The sequence below is a fragment of the Ornithorhynchus anatinus genome, chromosome 2, assembly GCF_004115215.2.
Source record: "Ornithorhynchus anatinus isolate Pmale09 chromosome 2, mOrnAna1.pri.v4, whole genome shotgun sequence".
NCBI lineage: Eukaryota > Metazoa > Chordata > Mammalia > Monotremata > Ornithorhynchidae > Ornithorhynchus > Ornithorhynchus anatinus.
Window position 1 is genome coordinate 102,840,340 of NC_041729.1, and position 26,647 is coordinate 102,866,986.

At 46.2% G+C, this 26,647-nt stretch overlaps 1 protein-coding gene and 1 non-coding gene across 4 annotated transcripts in view; both read left to right on the forward strand.

Annotated features, from left to right (window-relative positions):
* TBC1D32 (TBC1 domain family member 32) overlaps positions 1 to 26,647 on the forward strand; it is a 235,422-nt gene that overhangs the window by 118,996 nt on the left and 89,779 nt on the right. For all 3 annotated transcript variants that reach the window (XM_029056266.2, XM_029056257.2, XM_029056276.2), the window contains 3 exons: positions 21,023 to 21,145; positions 22,583 to 22,691; positions 24,313 to 24,406. In XM_029056266.2, coding sequence (XP_028912099.1) covers positions 21,023 to 21,145; positions 22,583 to 22,691; positions 24,313 to 24,406 — 326 coding nt within the window. The remainder of the gene's footprint in view (positions 1 to 21,022; positions 21,146 to 22,582; positions 22,692 to 24,312; positions 24,407 to 26,647) is intronic.
* Positions 1,829 to 1,966, forward strand: LOC114809804. Its single transcript, XR_003757580.1, has one exon. It is a non-coding gene; the product is annotated as a small nucleolar RNA SNORA7 (small nucleolar RNA).

Here is a 26,647-nt window from a genome sequence, read left to right on the forward strand (position 1 = left end):
TTTCTTTCATGGCCTTTCTCTGCCGGTATTTGTGGAGGTATTAGACTATAAGCTCATCCTCTAGACGAGAGTAGCGTCGCCTAGTGGATAGAGCATGGGCTCTGGAGTCAGAAGGACCTGTGTTCTAGTCCTGGCTCCACCACTTATCTGCTCTGTGACCTTAGGCAGGTCACTTCATTTCTCTGGGCCTCAGTTACCTCATCTGTAAAATGGGGATTAAGATTGAGAGCCCTCTGCGACACAGGGACTGTGTCCAATCTCATTATTTTGTATATACCGCAGCACTTAGAACAATGCCTGGAACACAGCAAGCACTCAAAGAATACGGCAGTTATTATTATTGTTATCACTATTAGACTGTAAGCGTATCATGGGCAGGGAGCATGTTTGTTTCTTCTGTTATATTGTACTTTCCCAAGAACTTAATGGTGCTCTGCACTTACTAAGCACTCAATAAATACCACTGATTGATATTGTTTTGTCAGTCTACACTGTACAGTTCTGGCAGTTTTAAGATCTGATTTAGTGTGACTGAGTGCACAAGATCCTTTCCCTGGGGCCAAACTGGACTGAATCACTTTTTTCTCTCACAGCCTGCTAAGTAGAATTGGAAGCCCCCAGGGTTGTCTTCTGTAGAACCCAGGATTCCGGTTGGGTTCAACTAATCTCAGTACTTCCAATTTACAGGCTGAAGGAGGTTTCTTTGAAGTGCACAAAAAGGTATGGGGGATGTGGACGGAGTGAGCGTACCATAGTTCTCCAGATCCACAGCTTACAATCCAGAGGGGGATACAGACATTATGGTTGCCTATCAACCTCCGCTCCAAACAAAAACTCCTCACTCTAGGCTTCGAGGCTCTCCGTCACCTTGCCCCTTCCTACCTCTCCTCCCTTCTCTCTTTCTACCGCCCACCCCGCACGCTCCGCTCCTCCGCCGCCCACCTCCTCGCCGTCCCTCGGTCTCGCCCGTCCCGCCGTCGACCCCCGGGTCACGTCCTCCCGCGGTCCCGGAACGCCCTCCCTCCTCACCTCCGCCAAACCGATTCTCTTTCCCTCTTCAAAACCCTACTTAAAACTCACCTCCTCCGAGAGGCCTTCCCAGACTGAGCTCCTCTTCTCCCTCTACTCCCTCTGCCATCCCCCCTTCACCTCTCCGCAGCTAAACCCTCATTTTCCCCTTTTCCCTCTGCTCCTCCACCTCTCCCTTCCCATCCCCACGGCACCGTACTCGTCCGCTCAACTGTATATATTTTCGTCACCCTATTTATTTTGTTAATGAATTGTACATCGCCTCGATTCTATTTAGTCGCCATCGGTTTTTACGAGATGTTCTTCCCCTCGACTCTATTTATCGCCATCGTTCTCGTCCGTCCGTCTCCCCCGATTAGACCGTAAGCCCGTCAAACGGCAGGGACTGTCTCTATCTGTTGCCGACTTGTTCACCCCAAGCGCTTAGTACAGTGCTCTGCACATAGTAAGCGCTCAATAAATACTATTGAATAAATGAATATATTACAGATATGTAAATAAGTGCTGTGGGGCTGAGGTGGGGTGAATAAAGGTTGCAAGAGAAAGGGTGATGCCAAAGACAGTGGGAGAAGAGGAAATGAGGGATTAGTTGGGGAAGGCCTCTTGGAGGAGATGTCTTTTTAATAAGGCTTCGAAAATGATCGTCTGTCAGGTATGAAGGGGCGGGGGTGGGCATTCTGGGCTAGAGGCAGGATGGGGGCCAGGGGTTGGTGGTGAGATAGGTGAGACTGAGTAGGTTGGCATTAGAGAACTGTGCAGGCTGTGTTGAAATAAGAAATCAAGAAAGTAAAGTAGGAGGAACCTCTCGGGGTCGCACCTGGAGAGTCTCCAGTCCTCTACCGGTCTCGACGACGGGAGGAAGAGTCCAGCGGAGGCCGACCCATTCCATTCCTAGCTTGGGCAGTGGCTAGCGAGCGGAAGGCAATCTGCCACAAGTCAAAACTCCCCTGTGCTGGGCAGCAGCGGCAAGGGAGAGAGCTGAGGGCAGAGACTCAGGTTTACTGCGAGGAGGGAGGCAGTGGTAAACCGCTTCCATATTTTTACCAAGAAAACCGTATGGATCCACTTCCAGAACAATGGCAGATGGGAGGTGGGGCGTACTGGGAGAGATGTGTCCGCGGCGTCGCTACGGGTCGGACACGACTCGACAGCATAAGACAGTAAAGTAGGAGGAGGCAAGGGGACTGAGTACTTTAAAGCCTTCGGTAAGGAGTTTCTGTTTTATGTGGAGGTAGTTGGGCAACCCCTGGAGGTTCTTGAGGAGGGAGGAAACATGGAGTGAACAGATTTGTAAAAAAAATAATCCAGGCAGCAGAGTGAAGTATGGACTGAAGTTGGGAGAAACAGGAGGCAGGAGATCAGCAAGGAGACTGATGCAGTAATCAAGGTGGGATAGGAATAAATGCTTAGATTAATGTGCTAAAAGTTTAGATGAAGAGGGAAGGGTGGATTTTAGCTATGTGAAGGTTGAACTGACAGGATTTGGTGACAGGTTGATTTGTGGGTTGAATGAGAGAGTTCAATCGAGGATAACACCAAGACAAATCAAGAGACTTGAAAAAAAAAGTCAATTTTGTTGCCGTTATTGTTCTTTGGATTAATCAATTTAGGTTTAGGTTAATCCCTTCTAGACTGTAAGCTCCTATGGGCAGGGATCATGTCTACTAACTTTGTATTTGTACTCTCCCAAGCACTTTGTCATAGTGCTCTGCACTTCTTAACTGTTCAGTAAATATCACGGTTTGATTAATCCATTTGTATCCCTGAATACTAAATCTTAAAATCGTGGCTCTGAAACATTTTCCAGTTTTGATTTTTTTTTTTCCCCACCTAGAAAAGAAATTGTTTTCCAGGACTGAGTTTTCATCTAAACTACTAAAGAGATAAAGCATTGCTTAAAACAGCGTGGCTCAGTGGAAAGAGCCCGGGTTTAGGAGTCAGAGGTCATGGGTTCTAATCCCAGCTCTGCCGCTTGCCAGCTGTGTGACTTTGGGCAAGTCACTTCACTTCTCTGTGCCTCAATTCCCTCATCTGTAAAATGGGGATTAAAACTGTGAGCCCCACGTGGGACAACCCGATCACCTTGTATTCCCCAACGCTTAGAACAGTGCTTTGCACATAGTAAGCGCTTAACAAATGCCACCATTCTTGTCATCATTATTAAAAGATAAAGCAATTACTTCTTTATAATTGGAATTCCTTGACAGCAGTGAGTTCCGGGATCGTAGGTTTAAATATCTCGTCCGTTCATTTTTAGTTGAGAATGAAGTTAGATGTTATTTACCAAATTCATATAAGGTATGAACAGTGGCAGGCATTTGAATTCTTTATATGTTGATTTTGGTCATTCAGACTTTTCACAAGTAAGATCTACCAATTAATGTCTGTCTCCCTCTCAGGACCGGAGGTTCACTGTGGTCAGGCAACCCGTCTACCAACTCTGCTGTGTAGTACTCTCCCGAGTGTGATGCAGTGCTCTGCACACAGTAAGCCCTCAATAAATACCAGCAATTGACTGATTGAGCACTTAGCACGTGCAGAACACTCAAGAGTTCCCAGCCGTATGTTCGCCCTAAGGATGTTTTAAATGCACGTCCCAGAGATGGGAAACAGAAGCAGCTTGTGGATTACGGGGATAAACCGTAGACTCCGGAACCTTCTCGTGCTGAGCGGCTTCTGGTTTTCCTTACACATTTCCTTTCCCTTACAGCGTGATGCAAATGGGCACCCCGCCTATCTCTCTAGTTAGAAGAAGATTTAGGAATGAAGGCTTTACTGCCCAACATGATAAAGCTGTCCAAAAATCAATCCACCGCACGCAATTTTCCTGAGAGTAGGCCCCATTTGTCACAGGTTCATTTGGTGTTTATTCCGGCCCGGGCCAAGTGGAGTCACTCAATCCTCTGCAATCTGGAAAGCGGGCAGCTTGGGTTTGGGAGAAAAAATGTTGCAGGGGGTGACAGATCGCTCACACCCGTTTCTGAGATCCACATATTTAGCTACATTCTTTACCCCGTTTATACAGATCACTTCTGAAGATAGTTGGCACAACTTGCCTTAGTTATCGGCTGAATCTTCGGATTCATTCCCACCTATTAATTTACAGTCTGGTGCTGTCATGAAAGGAAAGATTCTATTCCTTCAGCTATATCTCCACTTCACGTATTGTTTAACGGGCCCTCCTTAACCATCAGAACATAACGCCTGTCCTTTTCAGTTGCTTAGAGCGGTCTAAAAATAGCGTCCCGTGCCATTTTGTTTAAAAGAATACGATGAAAGTCTAATGATCTCCCGTCGGGGTTTTTTTATGCCTTTTGATGAGCATTGATATTTTCAGCTGAATAGTGATGGCATTTTACCGATCTGATTTTTTTCTTTTATCACTCATATAGATATTCAAACAGATAGTTGCCCAGCAAGTGGTTGATCCCGGGTTTCTATTTTGTAAAAATAGATCAACACAGGCAGCCAATACTTACGACCGGTGAGTTGGCTAGCGCTCGAGGAAGTCAGGATGCCTCCCAAATGATCAGGGCTCTACTTTTTCTAGTTGTTGGACAATAGCGGCATAGTCCCACTAGTGAAGTACTTCTCCCCACCATCTCTTAAATGAACCCCACACTCTTGAGAAGCAGCGTGGCTTAGTGGAAAGAGCCTGGGCTTGGGAGTCAGAGGTCGTGGGTTCTAGTCCCGGCTCCACCACTTATCAGCTGAGTGACTTTGGACAAGTCACTTAACTTCTCTGGGCCTCAGTTACCTCATCTGGAAAATGGGGTTGAAGACTGTGAGTCCCACATGGGGCAACCTGATTACCTTGAATCTACCCCAGGGCTTAGAACAGTGCTTGACACATAGTAAGTGCTTAACAAATACCATCATTATTATTGTTATTATTATTATTATTATTATTATTTGTGAGAGTAAGGCCTTGAGCTGTCCCTCTCCTAGATTTTTTCCTTTTTTTTAATTTTGGTGGGGGATACTGGGAAATATGCCCTCTGTCCTGCTTTTTATTTGCTTTTTGGGGGGCGGTTTTGGCAGCTGCCGTTTGGAATCTCGTTCTTTGATGTTGGTCTCGAGAGGGAGAGAAGCCACCTGGCTTAGGGATAGAGCACCGGCCTGGGAGTCAGAAGGTCATGAGTTTTATTCCCGGATCTGCCACTTGTCTGCTGTGGGACCTTGTGCAAGTCACTTCACTTCTCTGGTCCTCAGGTACCTCATCTGTAAAATGGGGATGAAGACTGTGAGCCACATGTGGGAAGGGATTGCGTCCAACCTGATTTACTTGCATTCCCCGCTGGCGCTTAGTACAGTGGCTGACACGGAGAAGGGCTTAAGAAGTACTAGAATTATTAGATAAAAGAGAGAAGCTAGCCCCTTCCCGCTCCTCCCCACTCCCATCCTGGACCAGTGGCCAACAGGGCTAGTCCCGCCTCTGCTCTCCCGGTTTTCATATCGGAAGGGACAGGTCTGACTCGGTGGCTTCACTGCATCACTCTTAAGGCCGGGTTGTATGTGTCTGTGACTTTACCGGTAGTTTTTAGCCCTATATCCCGCCCAGAAGAGCGCCCAGAATCACTTTAGGAACATTGGGACCCTAACCTCCTCTTCTAGGCCCTAAAGGCCTCCATTCTCCTGTTCTTCTAATGTAGCTATTGGAAACCTGCTTTAAAGCCAGTAGTGAGGAGTTTCCTTCTGATGGGGAGGTGGAAGGGCAAACACACCAAGATTGGCAATCTCGACAGTTTTATAATTTCATAACTAGGTAACGGTGAAAACAAATCTGGTTCAAACCGCCTGTCCCTAGATCTAATGCTTTCCCTCTCGGGACCCTCTATACTTCCCCGAAGGAATCCCCAGCCTCTGGTTAATAATAAAAATAATCATTCATTCAGTCAGTCAGCTCAATGAATGTGAGCGCTTACCGTGTGCAGAGCACGGTACTAAGCACTTGGAAAGTACAATACAGCAATTATGTGGTATTTATTAAGTGCTTATTATGTGCCAGGCACTGTACTAAATGTTGCAGTGGATAAAAGCAGATCAGGTTGGACACAGTCCCTGTCCCTCATGGGGCTCACAGTTCCAATCCCCATTTTACAGATGAGGGAACTGAGGTCCAGAGAAGTGAAGTGACTTGCCCAAGGTCACACAGCAAACGACGGAACCGATATTAGATCCCATGACCTTCTGACTCCCAGGCCCGTGCTCTAGCCACTACGCCATGATGCTTGTCCTCTGTTTTCTCTCAGAACATCCCAGGTTCCAGTCTCATCTCTCCAAGTCATCTAGAAATAGGATGTCCTTTCTCCCTATCAGGGGCAGGAGCTTTGCTCTGCTACAGTCCCGGTCACCCAGATCCTCAAGCTCTGGAGAATCCAAAGCCTAGACTGGGGGTCCTCTGGATCCCTCCTTGTGTCCTGGGTCCATCCATAGTCCTCCTCTCCCGGGCCCACAGCTCACTCCCTCTCGCCTTTCCCCCACTATCTGGCCCCGCCGCCCCCTCCTCAATTCTCTCTGATTGGCTCAGCCAAGTCTTTACTCTTCCCTCAGGGAGGGGCATCGTGGAGGGACTCTTCTGCTTTCCTCTTCCCTCTCCTGTTTGTCGGCCAGTAGCGCTGGCCATCAGTGTCCCATCCTGGACTCCAAGAACAATAATAATAGTAATAATACCAATTTGTCTTGTCTTATGGTGTCGAGTCATCTCCGCCCCCTGGCAACTCCGTGGACACATCTCTTCCAGAACGCCCCACCTACATCTACAATTGTTCTGGTAGTGGATCCATGGAGCTCTCTTGGTAAAAGTACGGAAGAGGTTTACCACAGCCTCCTTCCGCTCAGTAAACTTGAGTCTCCACCCTCCACTCTCTTCCGTGCCGCTGCTGCCCGGCGCAGAATAATAATTATGGGATTTGTTAAGCCCTTATTATGTGCCAAGCACTGTACTCAGCGCTGGGGTAGATAGAAGATAATCGGATCCCACACGGGGTTCACAGTATTAAATCCCCATCTTGCAGATGAGGGAACCGAGGCACAGAGAAGTGAAGTGACTTGCCCAAGGTCTCACAGTGGGCATGGGGCAGAGCCAGCAATAGAACTCAGGTCCTCTGACTCCCAGGCCCGTGCTCTATCCACTAGGCCATTTTAACATCATCTAATATAAAAGATTTCCCCTTTATCGGGAAACTGAGAGTGAATGCAGCTCTAGAGCATCCTTGGTCAGGTTATATTTCTTTAGCGATCTAAACAAATATTGCCTTTTGGCATTTAATCAAATAAATCAGAATTGAATAAACAATCATCTCAAGCAGCATTAATCTTCCCCTCGAAGCCGTCCGTTTCTTATTGTCTTCTTTTAGCATTATGAGAACGAGAAATGCAGAATTATAGAAAGAGCACACCCATCTTGATCCCCTGGGGTCTGGGTGAATCTTGTGCGAAAATAGTCCTTGGCCATAATGAGATCTGAAATGGCAGCTTGGCATGGAAAGAGGAGCAGAAACACATTTCCAAATAATTGAAACAACTTTCTTAAAATTCTGATTAATGAAAATGCAGGTTTTATGTGATAGCCTTCCTTTCCTAAATCTCGGCAGAACTCTTAAAACGTCATGTTGAAATATGAAAAATCAGGTAAAAATTTAACCCCGCGCTAATCACACTCCATCATCCGAGTACCAAATATGTTGAATTCTGTCTCTCACAATTGGATGTGAAGATATCACTGGTATTCATTTTCGGGCTGGTGTGATATTACGAAAAAGATAAATGGATGTAATTCTATCTTGAACAGAGCTGAAGCCAACTGAAATGTCTAAGGAAATTTCACTGGACCAGTGATATTCATTCAATTGTATTTATTGAGCGCTTACTTTGTGTAGAGCACTAGGGGTTTGGGTGAGTTCAGGACAACAATAAACAGTGATATTCCCCACCCACAACGAGTTTACAGTCTAGAGGGGACGGAGACAGACATCAGTTCAAATAAATAAAATGCAGATCTGTATATAAGTGTCGAGGGGCTGGGAGCGGAGAAGAATAAAGGGAGCAAGTCAGGGTGATGCAGAAGGGAGTGGGAGAAGAAAGGAGGGGCTTAGTCTGGGAAGGCCTCTTGGAGGAGATGCTCCCTCAATATGGATTTGAAGTTGGGGAGAGTAATTGTCGGATTTGAGGAGTGATATCAAGGAAATACTTAGTGACAGGATGATGCAACCTGGACTGGCTTGATTCTAGTCTCTAAATAGAGCCCTTCCCTCAGGAGCCTCAGGGAACAGGTTCCATGAGTTTAAAGATAATCAATCCTAGTCTAATGCCTATGGACAAAAATAGAGACTACGTCTAGTATAGGAGCTTCCTGGATCCTCTCTACCAGAAGAAGAAGATTGATGATCCAGCTTGGCTAGCGCCCTAGTCTACTGTTAGAGGTTCTGGCAGACCTGCTAGCTGTATTTCCACAAAGATTCATTCATTCAATCGTATTTATTGAGCGCTTACTATATGCAGCGCACTGTACTAAGCGCTTGGAATGGACAATTCGGCAACAGATAGAGACAATCCTTGCCCAGTGATGGGCTCACAGTCTAATCTTAACACCTGTTGTCCCTTCCCAAGTCCCAGGGACGTTGGGGAGATAAAAGGAGTTAACCCAGGAAAGCAATTTGGAAGTCAAATGGTGCAGGGGTAAATAATGGTGGTAACGTTCCATAGCAACCCTAAAGGAAAATTGGTACTCTGGAACACAGGATTCAGATGAATATTCAACCTCTTATATCTTACAAACTAAGCATTTACTCTAGTGATTCCTCTCTGAAGCTAGAAGGCAGGAGGCTTAAGAGTCACTCAATCGTATTTCATTCAGTTGTATTTATTGAGCACTTACTGTGTGCAGAGTACTGTACTAAGCGCTTAAGATGTGCGTGGAACTCTGGCGATCTAATAAGATGATGATAATAATAATGTTGGTATTTGTTAAGCGCTTACTATGTGCAGAGCACCGTTCTAAGCGCTGGAGTCGATACAGGGTGATCAGGTTGTCCCACGTGGGGCCTCACAGTTTTAATCCCCATTTTACAGATGAGGTAACTGAGGCCCAGAGAAGCGAAGTGACTTGCCCACAATCACACAGCTGACAAGCGGCAGAGCAGGGACTCGAACCCATGACCTCTGACTCCCAAGCCCGGGCTCTTTCCACTGAGCCAGGTGGGGCACTGTACAACAACACTGATTTGAGAAAGGAACTGAGGACTAGTGTTGAAATTATAAGCAGAGATAATAGTTACGGTATTTGTTAAGCACTTACTATCTAGGGTGGATACAAGCAATTGGGTTAGAAACAGTCCCTGGCCCACTTGGGACTCACAGTCTCAATCCCCATTTTACAGATGAGCTGAGGCACACAGAAGTGAAGTGACTTGCCCAAGGTCACACGGCAGATAATAATAATAATAATATTGGTATTTGTTAAGCGCTTACTTTGTGCAGAGCACCCTTCTAAGCGCTGGGGTAGATACAGGGTAATCGGGTTGTCCCACGTGAGGCTCACAGTCTTAATCCCCATTTTACAGATGAGGCAACTGAGGCCCAGAGAAGTTAAGTGACTTGCCCACAGTCACCCAGCTGCCAAGTGGCAGAGCAGGATTCAAACCCATGACCTCTGACTCCCAAGCCCGGGCTCTTTCCACCGAGCTATGCTCCGGCGGAGCCGGGACTAGAAGCCATGACTTTCTGACGCCCGGGCCCGTTCTCTGTCCACGGTGCCACGCTGCTTCACTGCTATAGGATTTATTATTATGGGGTTCAGTTGCTTTGACTGGGGAGCAGTGTAGCCATTTAGGTTTTGCTCAGCGCTTAACCTTGCTTGGTAAATCTTACCATAAAGGAAACCAGAGAACCTCTCGAGAACAAACATTGTCTATAAGCAGCATAAGCCTGGTTTTGATATAAACAGAAGGATATTGACTACATTACAGTGAAACTACCTTAAACTATTTACCTAGAAGATATTCAGCATTATACCTGGTTCTTCATAAAGCGTGCATTTCCATCGTAAGTGACGCAAATTATTTTATCCTTTTTCTCATCTCGGTTTCATAATAACCTCAAATACCGGGGCATTTGATTGCTTCAGTATCCTTGCTTTAACCTTGAAACAAATAACCCAATCAATATTTGCCTCAAAGAGTCGAGGAATAAGAAAAAAATATGTAAAGAATGCAGGAAATCTGATTTCAAGTTATTAAAATAATCAATTTCATTCTCCAGAGGTGATAGATTTACAGATTATAGGGTAAATCCATTAGTCTCGTATTTTAATGTAGAACAAATGTAGGTAATTTTGTTTACATCACTTAGAAGAAATTAGATCAAAATAAGAATTGTTTGTTTTTACCCCTAAAATTTGGGAATCTTCTAGTTTCCATAGCATCAAAGCAGTAGTATTTAATAGCCCCAGTATTCCTAAGGCTCAGAAATCAATTCCTTTGTTATACACGTGAAACATCCTGCGGCAGTTCGAGAACGGTTCATTTTCCAATAGCTCGCGTGTTCGGTGTGTGATTTGGATAAGACAGCGTTGAGGAATTGGGACCGTTTGTTTTATGTTGAGCGTCTATCGACTCACAGCCCGATCCATACGTTGGCTCAAGTAGATACGGTGTGTGAAGAAATAGTTTTGAGCATGTGCCTGGCGGTGGTCGAGGCGGGGGAAACTATAACGTGAGTTTTTCGTAGCAAGAGGTCCATTAGGAATGAAGCAAACACATTATATTGCAGAACTAACTCACCCTATAGGCTCAGTCCCACAATCATTGGTATTTATCAGTGAATATTATACAGGGTGCAGAGCATTGTACTAAGCGTTTGGGAGAATACTATACAACAGGGTTGGTAGTCCCATTTCCTGCCCAAAGTGAGCAGTATTTCCGTACATTTCCTTATGCTCCATTGCTTCCCTGGAGTATAACTTATTTGAACGTCCGTCTGTCCGACCCGATTGTAAGTTCACTGTGGTCAGGGATAGGGTATAATAATGATAATGATGGTATTTGTTAAGCGCTTACTATGTGCCAAGCACTCTTCTAAGCGCTGGGTATACCTACTCTGTTGTACTCTCTCCAGCACTTAGTAGAGTGTTATGCACGCGTTCAGTTGATGCCACCGATTGATTGATTGAACCGACTGAACCGAGAAAGCAAGACGGCAAATGGGGAGAAATTGAAAATTAGGAAGACGCCATGCCTCTTGAGCGGGATTCTATATCTTGTCCCAGAGGTTATAGTTGTTTGGCTTTTGGGGCACCCGGTCTCCCCAGCATAAGTAATGCAAGGTGAAGTGAAGGGCTTTTTCCAACTTTCAAGATTTCCTCCGCATAGCTGTAAGAAGTGGAGAAGCGGTAGTGAAGTTGTATGAAGGTGAAGCAGCCCGGCCTAGCGGGTAGGGAGCGGACCTGGAAGTCAGAGGATCAGTGTTCTGGTCCCGGCTCCACCACTTCTCTGCCGCGTGACCTTGGCATTTGGCTGAGACTATAGGGACCGTCGGCGCGGGGAGGAGAGGGGATGGCGCGAGGGGCAAAATGGGGTTCAACGTGAACCAGTTAACGCTTTATTTAGGACAAATTTGGAGTATTGAAGTTATGTCCCAAAAGGCTAGGGTAACGACGGCGGAGCCGGTGAAAGTTCTTTGGGATCTTTCCTGGTTTTCAAAAAGTCAACCATTAATTTGGATGTGTGTTTAGCATAAAATTCCAGAAAGAAAGTTCCCAGAGGACCTGCTTCATGTAGTTAAAACATCTCCAAATTTACCCAGGCATCACACAGCCTGTAGAAGGCTTAATTAGTGAAACAAACTGAAATCTGTCTGCTGAATAACCTGGATCACGAGGTTTCCGGTTGTTAGCTTCTTGTGAATAACCTCAGATCAGCCAGAAATAGATTGTTGTTGCGCTGGACCCGTTAACCAATCATTCATTCATTCAATTCAGTCATTCAGTCGTACTTATTGAGCACTTACTGTGTGCAGAGCACTGTACTGAGCACTTGGGATAGTACAATACAACAATAATAGCCAATAATGTGGTACGAATTGGAATAGAGATTCAGCAAATATTATTATTATTATTTTTACCATCATCATCATCATTAATATTCAGTCCCAGGAGTCAGAATGGAATTCAGCCATTACTTCTTCATTGCAGATCTGATCTAATGGACTTTAATTTGCTCTTCAAGTAACACTTCTGCCCCAAAATAATAGTGGGGAATGCAAACAGGTGATTTTTTGCTTCAGATGTATTTTAGAAACACAGTGACTAATTCTAACAGGGTAAAATTGACAGTTGTCATCAGTTTTGCACATTTTTTTTTCTTTAAGCTGTTTTCACAGCAGAAATTAAATCATTCCAAAGAGTTTCATTAATTAGAAGCTGACAGTGAAACAGTGAGGGGAAAGTAACCTTTTAGGGGAGTTCCTGAGAAAATAAATGGATCCAGAGCAAACCCACAAACCACCTATTTGATATGTTCATCCATTTTAGAAAGCAATTACAGTTGCAGACTTCTGGAATTCTGAAGAGTGTCTATTCCTGGTTAGTTCATTCAACAGTCTTTATTCAGCCCCCGTAATTTAGGCACTGACCTTGGAGCTGAGGGAAATTACAAAGACAAGATACGATCCCTGCCATCAAGGAGTTTACACGCTAAGAGGGGAGGCAGAATTAGCACAGATATGGAACACGTAGGCACAATTTGCATTTCATAGATTTGGGATGCATTCATTCAATCCTATTTATTGAGTACTTACTGTAATGATAATCATAACGTTAGTATTTGTTAAGTGCTTACTACGTGCAGAGCTACACGTGCAGATACAGGGTGATCGGATTGTCCCCCGTGAGGCTCACAGTCTTCATCCCCATTTTACAGATGAGGTCACTGAGGCACAGAGAGGTGAAGTGACTTCCCCAAAGTCACCCAGCTGCCAAGTGCAGAGCTGGGATTTGAACCCATGACCTCTGACTCCCAAGCCGGGGCTCTTTTCCACTGAGCCACGCTGCTACTGTGTGTGGAGCACTGTACTAAGCGGTTGGGAGGATGAATGGAAGGGAAGCAGCAGAAAGAGCATGGGCCTGCAAATTAGAAGACGTGTGTTCTAATCCCATTTCTCCCGCTTACCTGCTGTGTGACCTTGGGAAAGTCACTTAACTTCTCTGTGCACCAGTCCCCTCATCTGAACAATGGGGATTCGTCCCTGTGCTCCCTCCTACTTGGACTGTGAGCCCCATGTGGGACCTTATGATCGTCTCTCTACCCCAGTACAGAGCTTGGCGCATCAAAAGCGCTTAAAAGATACCATTATCATCATCATCCTAGTCGTCTTCATCATCGTCTAATCTAATGATGATGAATCTAATAATGATGAATTAAGGGCTGTAGGTTCCCAAGCATTCCATCTGCCGTCTCCTCCACATCCCTGTTCATTCTGAGCCAGTCCCTCCAGAATCATTATAAAAGCAGCGTGTCTGAGTGGCAAGAGCACGGGCTTGAGAGTCAGAGGACCTGGATTCTAATCCAGGCATCACCACGTATCAACTGTGTGACTCTGGGCAAGTCACTTAGCTTCTCTGGGCTTCAGTTACGTCATCTGTAAAATGGGGATTAAGGCTGCGAGCCCCACGTGGGACAACCTGATTACCTTGTATCTACCCCAGCGTCTAGAACGGTGCTTGACACCTAGCGATAACACCATACTAGTATTATTAAGAACATTCTAAAAGTACCTATTTTCACTGCACGCATGAAGTCGATGAAGTAGGAGAGTGTTCCAGGCAGAGGGAATAGGTGTGAAGGATTGTTCACACTCCTACCCTCTGCAAATTGCATACCACGTTGGTATTAGTTTGCTTCACCTCATACAAATTATGTCCTCCTTTAAAGCTTAGAGAATGCCTCGATTATCTGGTAAAGGACAGTCATTTCCAAAGTATTATAATAGTTCTGTTGTTGAATAAACTCATGTTATGGGAGAATCACATCCTAATAACCACTGATTGCCTCCCCTGTCCCTGCCCTTAATATCCCCCACTGGATTGCTGCACCACCAGAGAGGCAGCAGAAAACAGAGATGGGAGGAGATGATAATAATAATAATAATAATAATAATGTTGGTATTTGTTAAGCGCTTACTATGTGCCGAGCACTGTTCTAAGCGCTGGGGTAGATACAAGGTAATCAGGTCGTCCCACGTGAGGCCCCCGGTCTTCATCCCCATTTTCCAGATGAGGGAACTGAGGCACCGAGAAGTGAAGTGACTTGCTCACAATCACACAGCTGACAAGTGGCAGGGCAGGGACTCGAACCCATGACCTCTGACTCCCAAGCCCGGGCTCTTTCCACCGAGCCACGCTGCTTCTACAGACAGACAGACTGTCGACCGTACTCTCCTTGTGGGTAAGGAACGTGTCTACCGACTCTGTTACATTGTCCTCTCCCAAGCACTTAATACAGTGCTCTGCACACAGTAAGCGCTCTATAAATCCCACTAATGGAATGATTGATTGGAACACATCTCCCAACTCTGTTGTATTCTATTTTCCCAAGCGTTTAGTAAAGCACTCTGCATTGCTAGCACTCAGCGCATCCCGCTGATTGATTGAGGAGCTAATAATAATTGTGGAATTTGTTAAGCGCTCACTATGTGCCAAATACTGTTCTAAGCGCTAGGGCCAGGTTGGACAGAGTCCCTGGCTCTCACGGGGCTCACAGTCCTCTTATCTGCGGCAGGCAGCGTGGCTCAGTGGAAAGAGCCCGGGCTCGGGAGTCAGAGGTCATGAGTTCGAATCCCGGCTCTACCACTTGTCAGCTGTGTGACTGTGGGCAGGTCACTTCACTTCTCTGTGCCTCAGTTCCCTCATCTGGAAAATGGGGATGAAGACTCTGAGCCTCACGGGGGACAACCTGATCGCCCTGTATCTACCCCAGCGCTTAGAACAGTGCTCTGCACATAGTAAGCGCTTAACGAATGCCAACATTATTATCTGAACTTAGTGAGGGAGTGGTGCTTTGTGGGCCAGCTAAGCCGGACCTTCTTCTCAGAGGCCACCGATACCCGTGCCCACCATTCCCTTTTGTTCTTCTTTAAAATAAGAAAGCTTACTTTTTTCCCCTCAGGATGAGACCGAGAGAGAGTGGTAGGGACGAATGAATATCATTATAGGCACGGGCGGAAGTGACAGATGGGGGCAAAATAGCCTAACAGATAAAGCACAGAAAAATAGGAACAGCCATTACAACATTGATAAATGAGGAGAAAAATGGAAACAACGTCCAAAGCCCTATTTTTTTTTTTCCCCTGAAAGAGGCAAAACAGAACAAATAATACATTGGACGGTATGTGCCCAATTCATTATCTCCAGGGAGCCATAAACTCTGTACTAAAGTTGTGTTAGTACCACTGAGATACAGAAATGGAGTCTAAGCCAAAAAGAGAATTAGGTGACCCAAAGGTGAATCTCTTTTACTGTAAAGAAAAGTAATGGATGATTCTGGAGTTAATGGGAAAAAGAAAAAGTATTTACATATCTATAGTCAGGACTCAAATATAGTTGCCTTGTTCTCCATTGTCCGACTGGCTGTGAGGTTATTGGGTATAAAAACGAATGTGCTCTTCCTGTCGGTGTGTTCGTTTAGAATTGCACATTCCCTCCGCTGTTTCTGGTTCTCTAACAACTCTAGACTGTAAGCTCATTGCGGGTAGGGGATGTGTCTGTTTATTGGTATATTGCACTCTCCCAAACGCTTAGCACAGTGCTCTGCCCGCCGTAAGCGCTCAGGAAATACGATGGACTGACTGTCCTCCGTCTTAGGGGTGTCAGAACCATTGTTCCATTGTTGGGTCAAACCACTGGGCCACCTAGCTCACAGTGGCACCAGAAGGATGCTTAAGGGGACGGTGAAGCGGTTGCCCCCGTCTTGACGTCAGATTAAATAGGTAGCAACGGATGAGGCTCCCGTGGCTCGGTGGAAAGAACCCGGGATTGGGACTCAGAGGTCACGGGTTCTAATCCCGGCTCCGCCACTTGTCAGCTGGGTGACCTTGGGCAAGTCACTTAACTTCTCTGTGCCTCAGTTCCCTCATCTGGAAAACGGGGATGAAATCTGTGAGCCCTACGTGGGACAACCTGATTGCCTTGCATCTACCCCAGCGCTTAGAACAGTGCTCGGCGCATAGTAAGCGCTTAACAGATACCAACATTATTATTAGCATGTAATATACCTGACTTTCCCCACCAATAACACCCCTCATAGCCTATCACCGGGGAAGCGATCCGAACCTCTCCCGAACCGTTCAACTTTTCGACTCTTCGATCGAGTAACCCGATATGACTCTCTCCCAGTCACGATCGTGGGTCAACGCGACCTGGTTAACTCGAACCGCCCTGAGATCGCTCAACTAGGCAGCAGGAATTAGTAAGTTGTCACTGCAGCCAGTGGCTATTTTAAGAGAGGACGCTCCCTTTTCAAGTCTACAGGTCACTTCCCCCTCTAGACCTGGAAGTTGGTTGTGGGCAGGGACCGTGTCCATTTATGGTTTTGTTGTACTCTCCCAAGCGCTTGGTACAGTGCTCTGCCCACAGTAAGCGCTCAAGAAATACGACTGACTGACTCCTGGAGATCTTAGTAAAGTGTGAGGCAAAGGCTGGGGAGAATGGAGGGAGAGGCGGTGACAAGCACCTAGCTTTTTGGTCTCGGCAATTTATTTGCCATTTTTTCAGTCCACATCCTTCGGGATGAGGGTCGTGAATCCCTCCCTCCCCCAGTCACGTTAAGCAGGACCACTGAGCACTTCAGCCCCGCTCAGAGAAGCAGCGTGCGTCAGTGGAAAGAGCACGGGCTTGGGAGTCAGGGGTCACGTGTTCGAATCCCGGCTCCGCCACTTGTCCGCTGTGTGACTGTGGGCAAGTCACTTCACTTCTCTGTGCCTCAGTTACCTCATCTGGAAAATGGGGATTAACCGTGAGCCTCACGTGGGACGACCTGATGACCCTGTATCTCCCCCAGCGCTCAGAACAGTGCTCGGCACATAGTAAGCGCTTAACAAATACCAACGTTATTAATATTATTATAGTTGGGCTTCAGTCTCGGCCAAGGCTGCCATGGTGACCACTCCTGGGGGCCCAGCTTGGATCGGATTCATTGAGCCCTTACAGTGTGAATTGGGAGAGTATAATATAACAAAAAACAGACACATTCCTTGCACGCACCGATCTTACAGTCAACAGCAATGCCGGGAGACTCCGGGGTGATGGGGGACAGAGGGATTAGATAACGCATGAGCGGCCTGTAGCTGCCCACCAGCTCCCCGAGTTTCCCACCTCGTGAGCTTCCTTGGAAGGGAGCCATTTTGGAACACCTGAGATACGGTACGGCAGAGTAGAAAAAACCCGGGCCTCAGAGTCGGACCACCTGGGTTTTAGCAAATTTAGTGAAAGCAGTAATAGAGTTGCTCAGGGACATTCTAGATTTTCTCTGATTAAAGTCCGCACCTTTCACGTAGAACTCAGCTTACTCTGTATGTGTTGGGTTTGTACTTTGACTTCGGGGGGGTGGAAATACTCTATAATCCCGATGGAAAAAGTCATCATCTTAATGAATAGAGTGCTGCTGTGTCAGGATTTGAATCCAGCCGCTCCGATTTACTAAACCGACATTTAGCCATGCTAGATGATGCTTTCATGCCATTATGCAGATGTGCAGGTGGTATGTTAACCTGTTCCCCTATTGTTTCCTGATTGGAATGAAAACCCCGAAAATTGCAGGAAGCGAACCGAAAGGAGAAACTAAAAGCAAAGACCGCGGAATGCAGATGAACTAGCATTCAACGGCTCTTATTAAATGTAGACGATGTGACCTTGGGGTTGAGCTTCCGCAACACAATCCTCGTCTCAGTAACAAATGAGTTTGTGTTTACAGGGGTTTAAAATCAGCATAAAATACGGTACGGGGCTGCCGTGAGGAAGCGGCATGGCCTAGTGGTTAGAGCTGGGGCCTGGGGGTCAGAGAGTCGTGGGTTCTAATCGCGGCTCCGCCACCTCTCTCGTGTATGACCTTGGGCAAGTCCATTCATTCATTCAGTAGTATTTATTGAGCGCTTACTATGTGCAGAGCACTGTACTAAGCGCTTGGAATGTGCAAATCGGTAACAGATAGAGACAGTCCCCGCCCTCTGACGGGCGCACGGTCTCATCGGGGGAGACGGACGGACGGGAACAATGGCAATAAATAGAATCAAGGGGAAGAACATCTCATTAAAACAATAGCAGATAATAGAATCAAGAGCAAATAATAGACTCAAGAATAGAATCAAGAATCAATGAAAGATCAGGAATCAATAATAGAATCAATTCCCTTCCCTGACCCACAGTCACCCCAGGTTGGACACGGTTCCTGTCCCACATGGGTCTCACACTCTTAACCCCCAAGCGCTCGATAAATTTGACTGAATAAATTTTGCAGACGAGAGAACTGAAGCATAGGGAAGTGAAGTGACTTTATCATAAGTACGGTATTCGTTCGGTGCTTATTAGGTGCCAAGCACTGTACTAAGAGATGGGGTGTTCACGGCCTCATAGCGGACAAGTGGTGGAACCGGAATTAGAACCCATGACCTTCTGACTCCCAGACCCGTGCTCTATCCCCGACACCGTGCCGCTTCTCTAGGAGGAAGAACGCTTGGAAAGAGCTCACCGGAATCCCTGCCCGCTCCCTCTAGTACACTCCCTTTTCACGGATGAGGGAAGTGAGACACAGAGAAGTTAAGTGACTTCCCCAAGGTCACACAGTGGTTGCCGGGTTTGGAACCCAGGTCCTCTGACTCCAAGCAGCGTGGCTCAGTGGAAAGAGCACGGGATTGGGAGTCAGAGGTCATGGGTTCAAATCCCGGCTCTGCCGCTTGTCGGCTGTGTGACTGCGGGCATGTCACTTAGCTTCTCTGTGCCTCAGTTACCTCATCTGTAAGATGGGGATTAAGACTGCGAGCCTCATGTGGGACGACTAATTACCCTGTATCTACCCCAGCGCTTAGAACAGTGCTCTGCACATAGTAAGCGCTTAATAGATACCAACATTATCGTTATTAAGGCCCGTGTATTTCCCACTAGGCCTTGCTGCTCCTCCGTTCCAACGATCGTACCTTTTAGGATCCTGATACTTTCGCAGCCTCTTCAAGGTTAACGGCATCGTATTTTTATGAATGTCATTTTTTCAAATCTTCAGGTTTGATAAAGGATTGCATAGACCATTTGCAAAGGCCCGGTGCCAAAAACCCCACAAGCAAGTTGCTTATTATCCTTTCTGAAATGCCGTTTTTCGCCTCGGCCTTCCCTTCCCCACCGCCTGCACCCTCTCTCACTGTCCTCCTCTCTGACTGCCACTTCAAACCACTCCTTCCTCTTCATCGTGGTGGGAAGCAGCGTGACGTAGTGGATGGAGCACGGGCCTGGGAGTCAGAAGGTCTGGGTTCTAATCCCTCCCCGCCGCCTGTCTGCTCTGTGACGTTGGCCAAGTCCTTCCCTGGGCCTCAGCGACCTCATCTGCCAAAGGTGGACGGAGGCTGTGAGCCCCGCGTGGGACAGGGACAGTGTCCAACTCGATTTGCTTGTATCCGCCCCCGCGTTGAGCAAAATGCCTGGCACCGAGTAAGCGCTTAAATGGTTATTATTATCGTCGGTGGTATTTATTGAGCGCTTACTGAGCGCAGAGCACTGTACTAAGCGCTTAGAACAGTGTACTCAGTAGAACGTAGAGGCCCGAGCGCTCAGCTCTGGAGGGGGCCGGGGACTGGGTCCAACCCAATTATCTTCTATCTGGCCCACTGCTCGGTACAGTGTCCTGTACACAGAACTTGCTTACCAAATATCAGTCACTTCACTTCTCTGTGCCTCAGTTCCCTCATCTGTAAAATGGGGCTTAAAACTGTGAGCCTCATGAGGGACAACCCGATCGCCCTGTATCTACCCCAGCGCTTAGAACAGTGCTCGGCACGTAGTAAGCGCTTAACAAATACCAACATTATTCTAGGATAGCGGCCGTAGATTTATATTTGCCAATAGAGAGCACGCGGGAGGGATGACCTTGACCGTCTCTTCTCTCCATCCTCTCGTCTTGCCTCTCGCTCCGTTTTCCCGCAGCTGCCCCGGGCTGCCCCGAGCGGGCTGCAGACAGCCTACCTAAGCCCCGTGTTTGACACGTCTGTCCTAAATAAACCGTCAAGTAGGAATCGATCCCCTGTCATCGGGCTATTGTCACCGTGGGGATGGAAACGTCGGGGGCCTGTGATCCTAAGCATATCGTTAACTTGGAATCGCTTCACTATAGAGACCGGGGTGGGCCAGTGGAGAGAGCTCGGGCCTGGGAGTCAGGGGACCTGGCTTTGAATCGTAACAACGGTGGTATTTGTTAAGCGCTTACTACGTGCCGAGCACTGTTCTAAGCGCTAGGGGGGATACAAGGTGAACAGGTTGTCCCAGGTGGAGCTCACGCTTTTGAATCCCCATTTTACAGATGAGGTAACGGAGGCCCGAGAAGTGAAGTGACTTGCCCAAAGTCACACAGCTGGCAAGCGGCGGAGTCGGCATTCGAACCCGTGACCCCTGACTCCCAAGCTCTTTCCACCGAGGCCCCGCTGCTTTTCTAATCCAGCACTGCCACTTGTCTGCTGTGTGACCTGGGGCCGGTCGCTTCACTTCCCGGGGCCTCGGTGTTCTCATCTGCAAAGTGGGAGTTCGGTACCTGTTCTTTCTCCTAGTTAGACTGTGAGCCCCATGTGGGACCTGATGATCTTGGAGCCACCCCAGCACTTAGTACAGCGCTTGGCATACAGTAAGCACTTAAAAACTGAACGACTGTTGTTGTTATGATTATTATTTTTATTATCATTTTTGTCGTTTTCCTCCCCTGAAGTCTCCGATCTGAAATGCCGTAATCGTGTTGTCCTTCTCCAGGCTGTTAAGTGTGTTGTGCTGCGATCTAGACACCCTTCTCCTCCTAGAGACTCAGTACCAAGTGTCCAAAATGCTCCTGAAAGCCCAGGAGGAGAATGTCACAGAGGCCCCCGAGGGTCACGGGTAAGAAAGAATGAATGAAAAACATGCCAACAGAGGCTATCGATTTTCTTGTTAAGTGCTGGAGAAGCAGCGTGGCTCAGTGGAAAGAGCCCGGGCTTTGGAGTCAGAGGTCATGAGTTCGAATCCCCGCTCTGCCACTTGGCAGCTGTGTGACTGTGGGCGAGTCACTTCACTGCTCTGTGCCTCAGTTACCTCATCTGGAAACTGGGGATTAAGACTGGGAGCCCCACGTGGGACAGCCTGATTCCCCTGCGTCTACCCCCAACGCTTAGAACAGTGCTCTGCACATAGTAAGCGCTTACCAAATACCAACATTGTTATTATAGCAGTCACTGTGTTTCGCCCAGTTTCCCACTCACCGATAAGAACCCGGCTTCAACCTAAACTGGGTTGCAGAGCAAACTATAAACGATATTCGGTTCCAGGAGGCGGAGGTAGCCTTTTGGAATCTCAAACTCTTTTCTTCCCAAATCCGCCAATTAGGCAAATAGAGATCAGGCACTGTCTGCTTTTTTAGGGCTCTGCTTGGTTGGTGATGCACGTTGGAGAGTTCAGCATGCACTTATTCACAGCCAGGCCAGCCCGGGACCTGTAGTGGATAGGGCCCGGGCCGGGGAGTCAGAAGGACCGGGGTTCTAATCCCGGCTCTGCCGCTTTTCGGCTGTGTGATCTTGGCCACGTCGCTTCACCTCTCTGGGCCTCGGTTACCTCGTCTGTAAAATGGGGATTAAGACTGGGAGCTCCATGTGGGACAGGGACTGTGTCCAACCTGTTTTGTTAGTTTCTATCCCAGCCCTCAAATATGGTGACTAGCACATAGTAAGCACTTAGCAAATGCCACAATTATGATTTATTATCATTATGATGATTATATAATCATCAAGATGAAACTTTTCCTCTTGACTGTAAACTCCTTCCACCCACTAATTCTACTAAATTCCCCCAAGTACTTAGTAAAATGCTCTGCACACATAGATGTTCAATCAATTCATTCATTCATTCATTCGATAGTATTTATTGAACGCTTACTATGTGCAGAGCACTGTACTAAGCGCTTGGAATGTACAAATCGGTAACCGATAGAGACAGGCCCTGCCCTTTGACGGGCTTACGGTCTAATCGGGGGAGACGGACAGACGAGAACAATGGCAATAAATAATTAAGGGTGCTGATTCCTTCTTTTTCAAACCATTCCCATTTATTAGAAGTAGATCAAGTCTTGTGCGTTCATCAGTTCTTCGTGATAAAAAGAGTCAGTAAAAATCAGAATATTGTTTTTTCTCTTACGCATAATCTCTTGGAAGTAGGTGACCTTTGTAAACATTCAGTTTTTAGAATGGTATCTAGGGTTTTTTAGATCAATGGTCTTTTTTGAATAAGAAATCATCGTTATCGAAATAACAGGATTTCTGAAATGAGGGTGGTTTTTTTTTGAAGGAACTTCATAATTGATGGTCTGTCAGTAGAGAGAAACCATGTTCTGGTTAGAATAAATCTCATTGGTGGACCACTAGAACGGATATTACCTCCCAGACTGCTCCAGAAGGTAAGTGTCAGTGTTTTCGGCTCTTTGTGCTTTTACCTTGGGCCTCCGGGTGGCTTGATCTTATTAAACTTGAACTAATTAGGAGGCAGTGTGGTCTAGCGGAAAGAGCGTGGGCCTGGGAGTCACTGGATCTGGCTTCTAATCCCAGCTTTGGAATGTATTTGCTGTGTGACCTTAGATAAGTCATTTCACTTCTCTGTGCTTCACTTTCCTCATCTGTTAAATGGGCATTTAATGCCTGTCCTCTCTCCTACTTAGGTTGTGAGCCCCACGAGGGACAGAGACTGTGTCTGTCCTGACTAATTTGTATCTAGCCCAACGCTTAGGTCGATTCTGGATACCCGGTAAGATTTTAACAAACACCATAATTAGCAACAACAACAAGCACAACAGCAATAACAAACAATCCCAATCAGCTGCATCTTTCATTGAGGTGACCGTATATAATGATGATAATAATAGTTATAATTATCATTATGGAATTAAGTGGTACTTCATGCCAAACACCATTCTAAACACTGGGAAAGATAGAAGATAATCCGGTTGGATACAGCCCTGTCCCACATGAGGCTCAGGGGTCTAAATTGGAGATTGTAGGCTTTAATCCCCATTTTTGGTATGTTTTCTTTTTCTTTTAGCACTTAGTTCAGTGCCTGGCACATAGTTGGCACTTAAAAAATACCATAATTATTTTACAGATGAGGAAACAAAGGTACAGAGTAGTTAAGTGACTTGCCTAGGATCACACAGCAGACAAGTGGCAAAGCTGAGGAAATAGAACTCAGGGCGTCTGACTCTTTCCACTATAGGCCACGCCGTTCTTGGGAACACATAATTTCTGCTTTCAAAAAGACAACAGATGTGACTGCAGTATCATTTCAGAGCAAGTTAGAATATGGTTCTATTAAAAAGCTATCTCTCTATCTCTCACTCTCTCGCATCTCTCTCTGTGTGTGAAGAGTCAAGTATTTAGTTGAGCGATGTTAATTCTACTTTCAGCGCTTTTCTTTTCCTGTCATCTCCCTTTCATTAGGTGGCTTTATTCCGTCTTTATTCCGTCGGCAGTATCGCACACCTGGAGCACTCATCAGAAGTCTCCAAGTTCTAGATTTGCTAAGCAGACTCTTTTGTTAAGTGCTGTACTTCTCTACTAACTGTCACCCTGGTAAAGATGAGATAGAAATTAATGTCAGCCCAGGAAAGACTGCCGGATTGATGTATAAATTTGGAAATACAGTATTCTTTTGAAAGCAATAATTTTCCTTTCGTGAACCCTTCTCTAGCGCTCTTCCCTACCCCTCTCCCCTCCAAATTCTCCCTCCGGCAAAATTAACATTGTCGGTCCTGGATAGCAGCCCAGGTATTCAGAAAGATTTCTAAATGTTCTGGCTCTCATAAACATTGGATTTCTTCTCCATAACCTTTCCTTTTAATTGTGGTAGATTGGAGTATTAAATTCTAGTATCGAATATAACTTTGATGGGCAGGCAATAATTCTCACTCTTATGAGGCAAATCTAGGAAAAATAATGACATAGTAGATAGGCTTTTGGACCGAGTAAGCTGGAGAAACTGGTAATAATCCGCTACCTGGTATCAGTTGTTCTACTCTTTCCTCCTAGGGTCACGATCCATATCCCTGGCCAATGTTTTCGTCGTATCCTGTGCCCAACTGCTATCGGTCAGAAGCCGCTCGAAAACCTGATGGAAAACAAGGTGAAATATTTCAATTATCAAAAGAGACAAATGACCACCTCATGTTCATTTCATTATAATTTTGTCAGGACAAAATTTCTTGGGTTCCTAATGTTTATTTCTCTTGTCAACCCCCTACTGAGTTCACCTCTTGAGAATAATAATAATAATAATAATAATGTTGGTATTTGTTAAGCGCTTACTATGTGCCGAGCACTGTTCTAAGCGCTGGGGTAGACATAGGGGAATCAGGTTGTCCCACGTGGGGCTCACAGTCTTCATCCCCATTTTACAGATGAGGGAACTGAGGCACAGAGAAGTTAAGTGACTCGCCCACAGTCACACAGCCGACAAGTGGCAGAGCTGGGATTCGAACTCATGAGCCCTGACTCCAAAGCCCGTGCTCTTTCCACTGAGCCACGCTGCTTCTCAGTGTGGCCTAGTGAGAAGCAGTGTGGCCTAGTGAGTAGAGGGACCTGGGTCCTAATCCCAGCCCCACCACCTGTCTGCTGTGGGGCCTTGGGCAAGTCACTTCACTTCTCGGTGCCCCAGTTCCCTCATCTGTAAAATGGGCATTAAGACTTTTGAGCTCCTTGTGGGACGTAGACTGTGTCCAAACTGATTAGCTTGTATCTACCCCAATGCTTAGTACAGGGCCTGGCACATAGTAAGCACGTAGAAAATACCATAAAGTACAAAAAATTTCTTCATTTTACAGAAGACTATTGGATTTGGTCTTTCCCATTGGTCCGATTCACTTCTGCCTTGCTATTGGTGTGCGATTAAATGATTAAAGTAAACTTGCCCTGTCACCTCAAGAAGTTGACACGTCATGAGTAAGAAGTCTGTCCAAGAAACTGGAGCACCGAGGCTAAAACTACGGGTTATGATTATTATTAAGTGCCATCGAGTCGTTTCCGATTCATAGAGACTTCATGGATATACTTTCTCCAGAATGTCCTGTCCTCTGCCATAATCCGCGTCCTTTCCAGTGGTTCTTCCGTTATTGTTGTTATGGTTTCTATCCACCTAGCTGCCGGTCTGCCTCTTCCATGTTTTCCCTGGACTTTTCCTAGCATTAGTGTCTTCTCCAGTCCTCCTGATTGTATGTCCAAAATATGCTAATCCAAGTCGAATCATTTGGCCTTCCGAAGACCACTTTGGTTTAATTTGCTCCAAAATCCTTTTGTTTTTGTTTTTGGGGCAGTCCATGGTAGTCGCAAAAGTCTTCGCCGACACCACATTTCAAAAGAATCGATGTTCTTTCTATCCTGTTTTTTCACTATCCAGCTTTCGAATGCATATATTGTCACTGGAAACACCACAGAGTTGACAATTTGTATTTTTGTGGCAATTGATACATCAGCACATTTCATGACTTTTTCCAGGCTCTTCATAGCAGATCTTCCAAACATTAATCTTCAGCGTATTTCTTGACTACTAGTTCCTTTATTATTGTTTGCTGATCCCAGGAGAGAAGAATAGTCAACTATTTCAGTCTTCTCGCCATCCACTACAAATGTATTAAAACTTCCAGTTGTCGTGATCTCTCTTTTCTTTACATTCAAATATCGGCCCATCTTTTTGCTCTGTTACTTAACTTTTAATAATGAGCCCTTCGAGCCTTCTTCACGTTCCTCTAGTAGGGTTGTATCGTCGGCCTAACGAAGATTGTTTGTATTCCTTCCTCCAGTCTTTAATCCCCATTCGTCTTCATCCAGTCTGGCTTCTCTCATTAGGTATTTGGTGTAAAAGATAAACAGATAAGGCGATAAGATACGTCCTTGTCTTACACCCTTATTAAAACCCCAGGTAGTGATGGAAATTTGAAATTAGTTCTGTTTTTCTGCAGTTTCTTCTAATGGTTAATTATGGGATTGAAACCTAGGCTATCCTTGGCCAAATGGGGAAAGTACTGAAGAAGCAAATAGATAACCTGGGAAACCTCTCTGTAGCAAAGGGAGGCCGTGCCCTCAGAAGGGAAAGAGCGCAGGCCTGGGAGCCGGAGGAGCCGAGTTCTAATCCCTGCCCCATCACTTGCCTGCTGGGTGACCTTGGCAAGTCACTTAACTTCTTTGGGCCTCAGTTTCCTCATCTGCCAAATGGGGATTCAATACCTGTTCTCCCTCCTACTTAGAATGCGAGTCCCATGCGGTACAGGGATTGTGTTCAAACTGATTGTATTTTATATACCCCAGTACTTAGTACAGTACTCGATACATAGTAAGGACTTAACAAATACCATTATCATCATTGTTATTT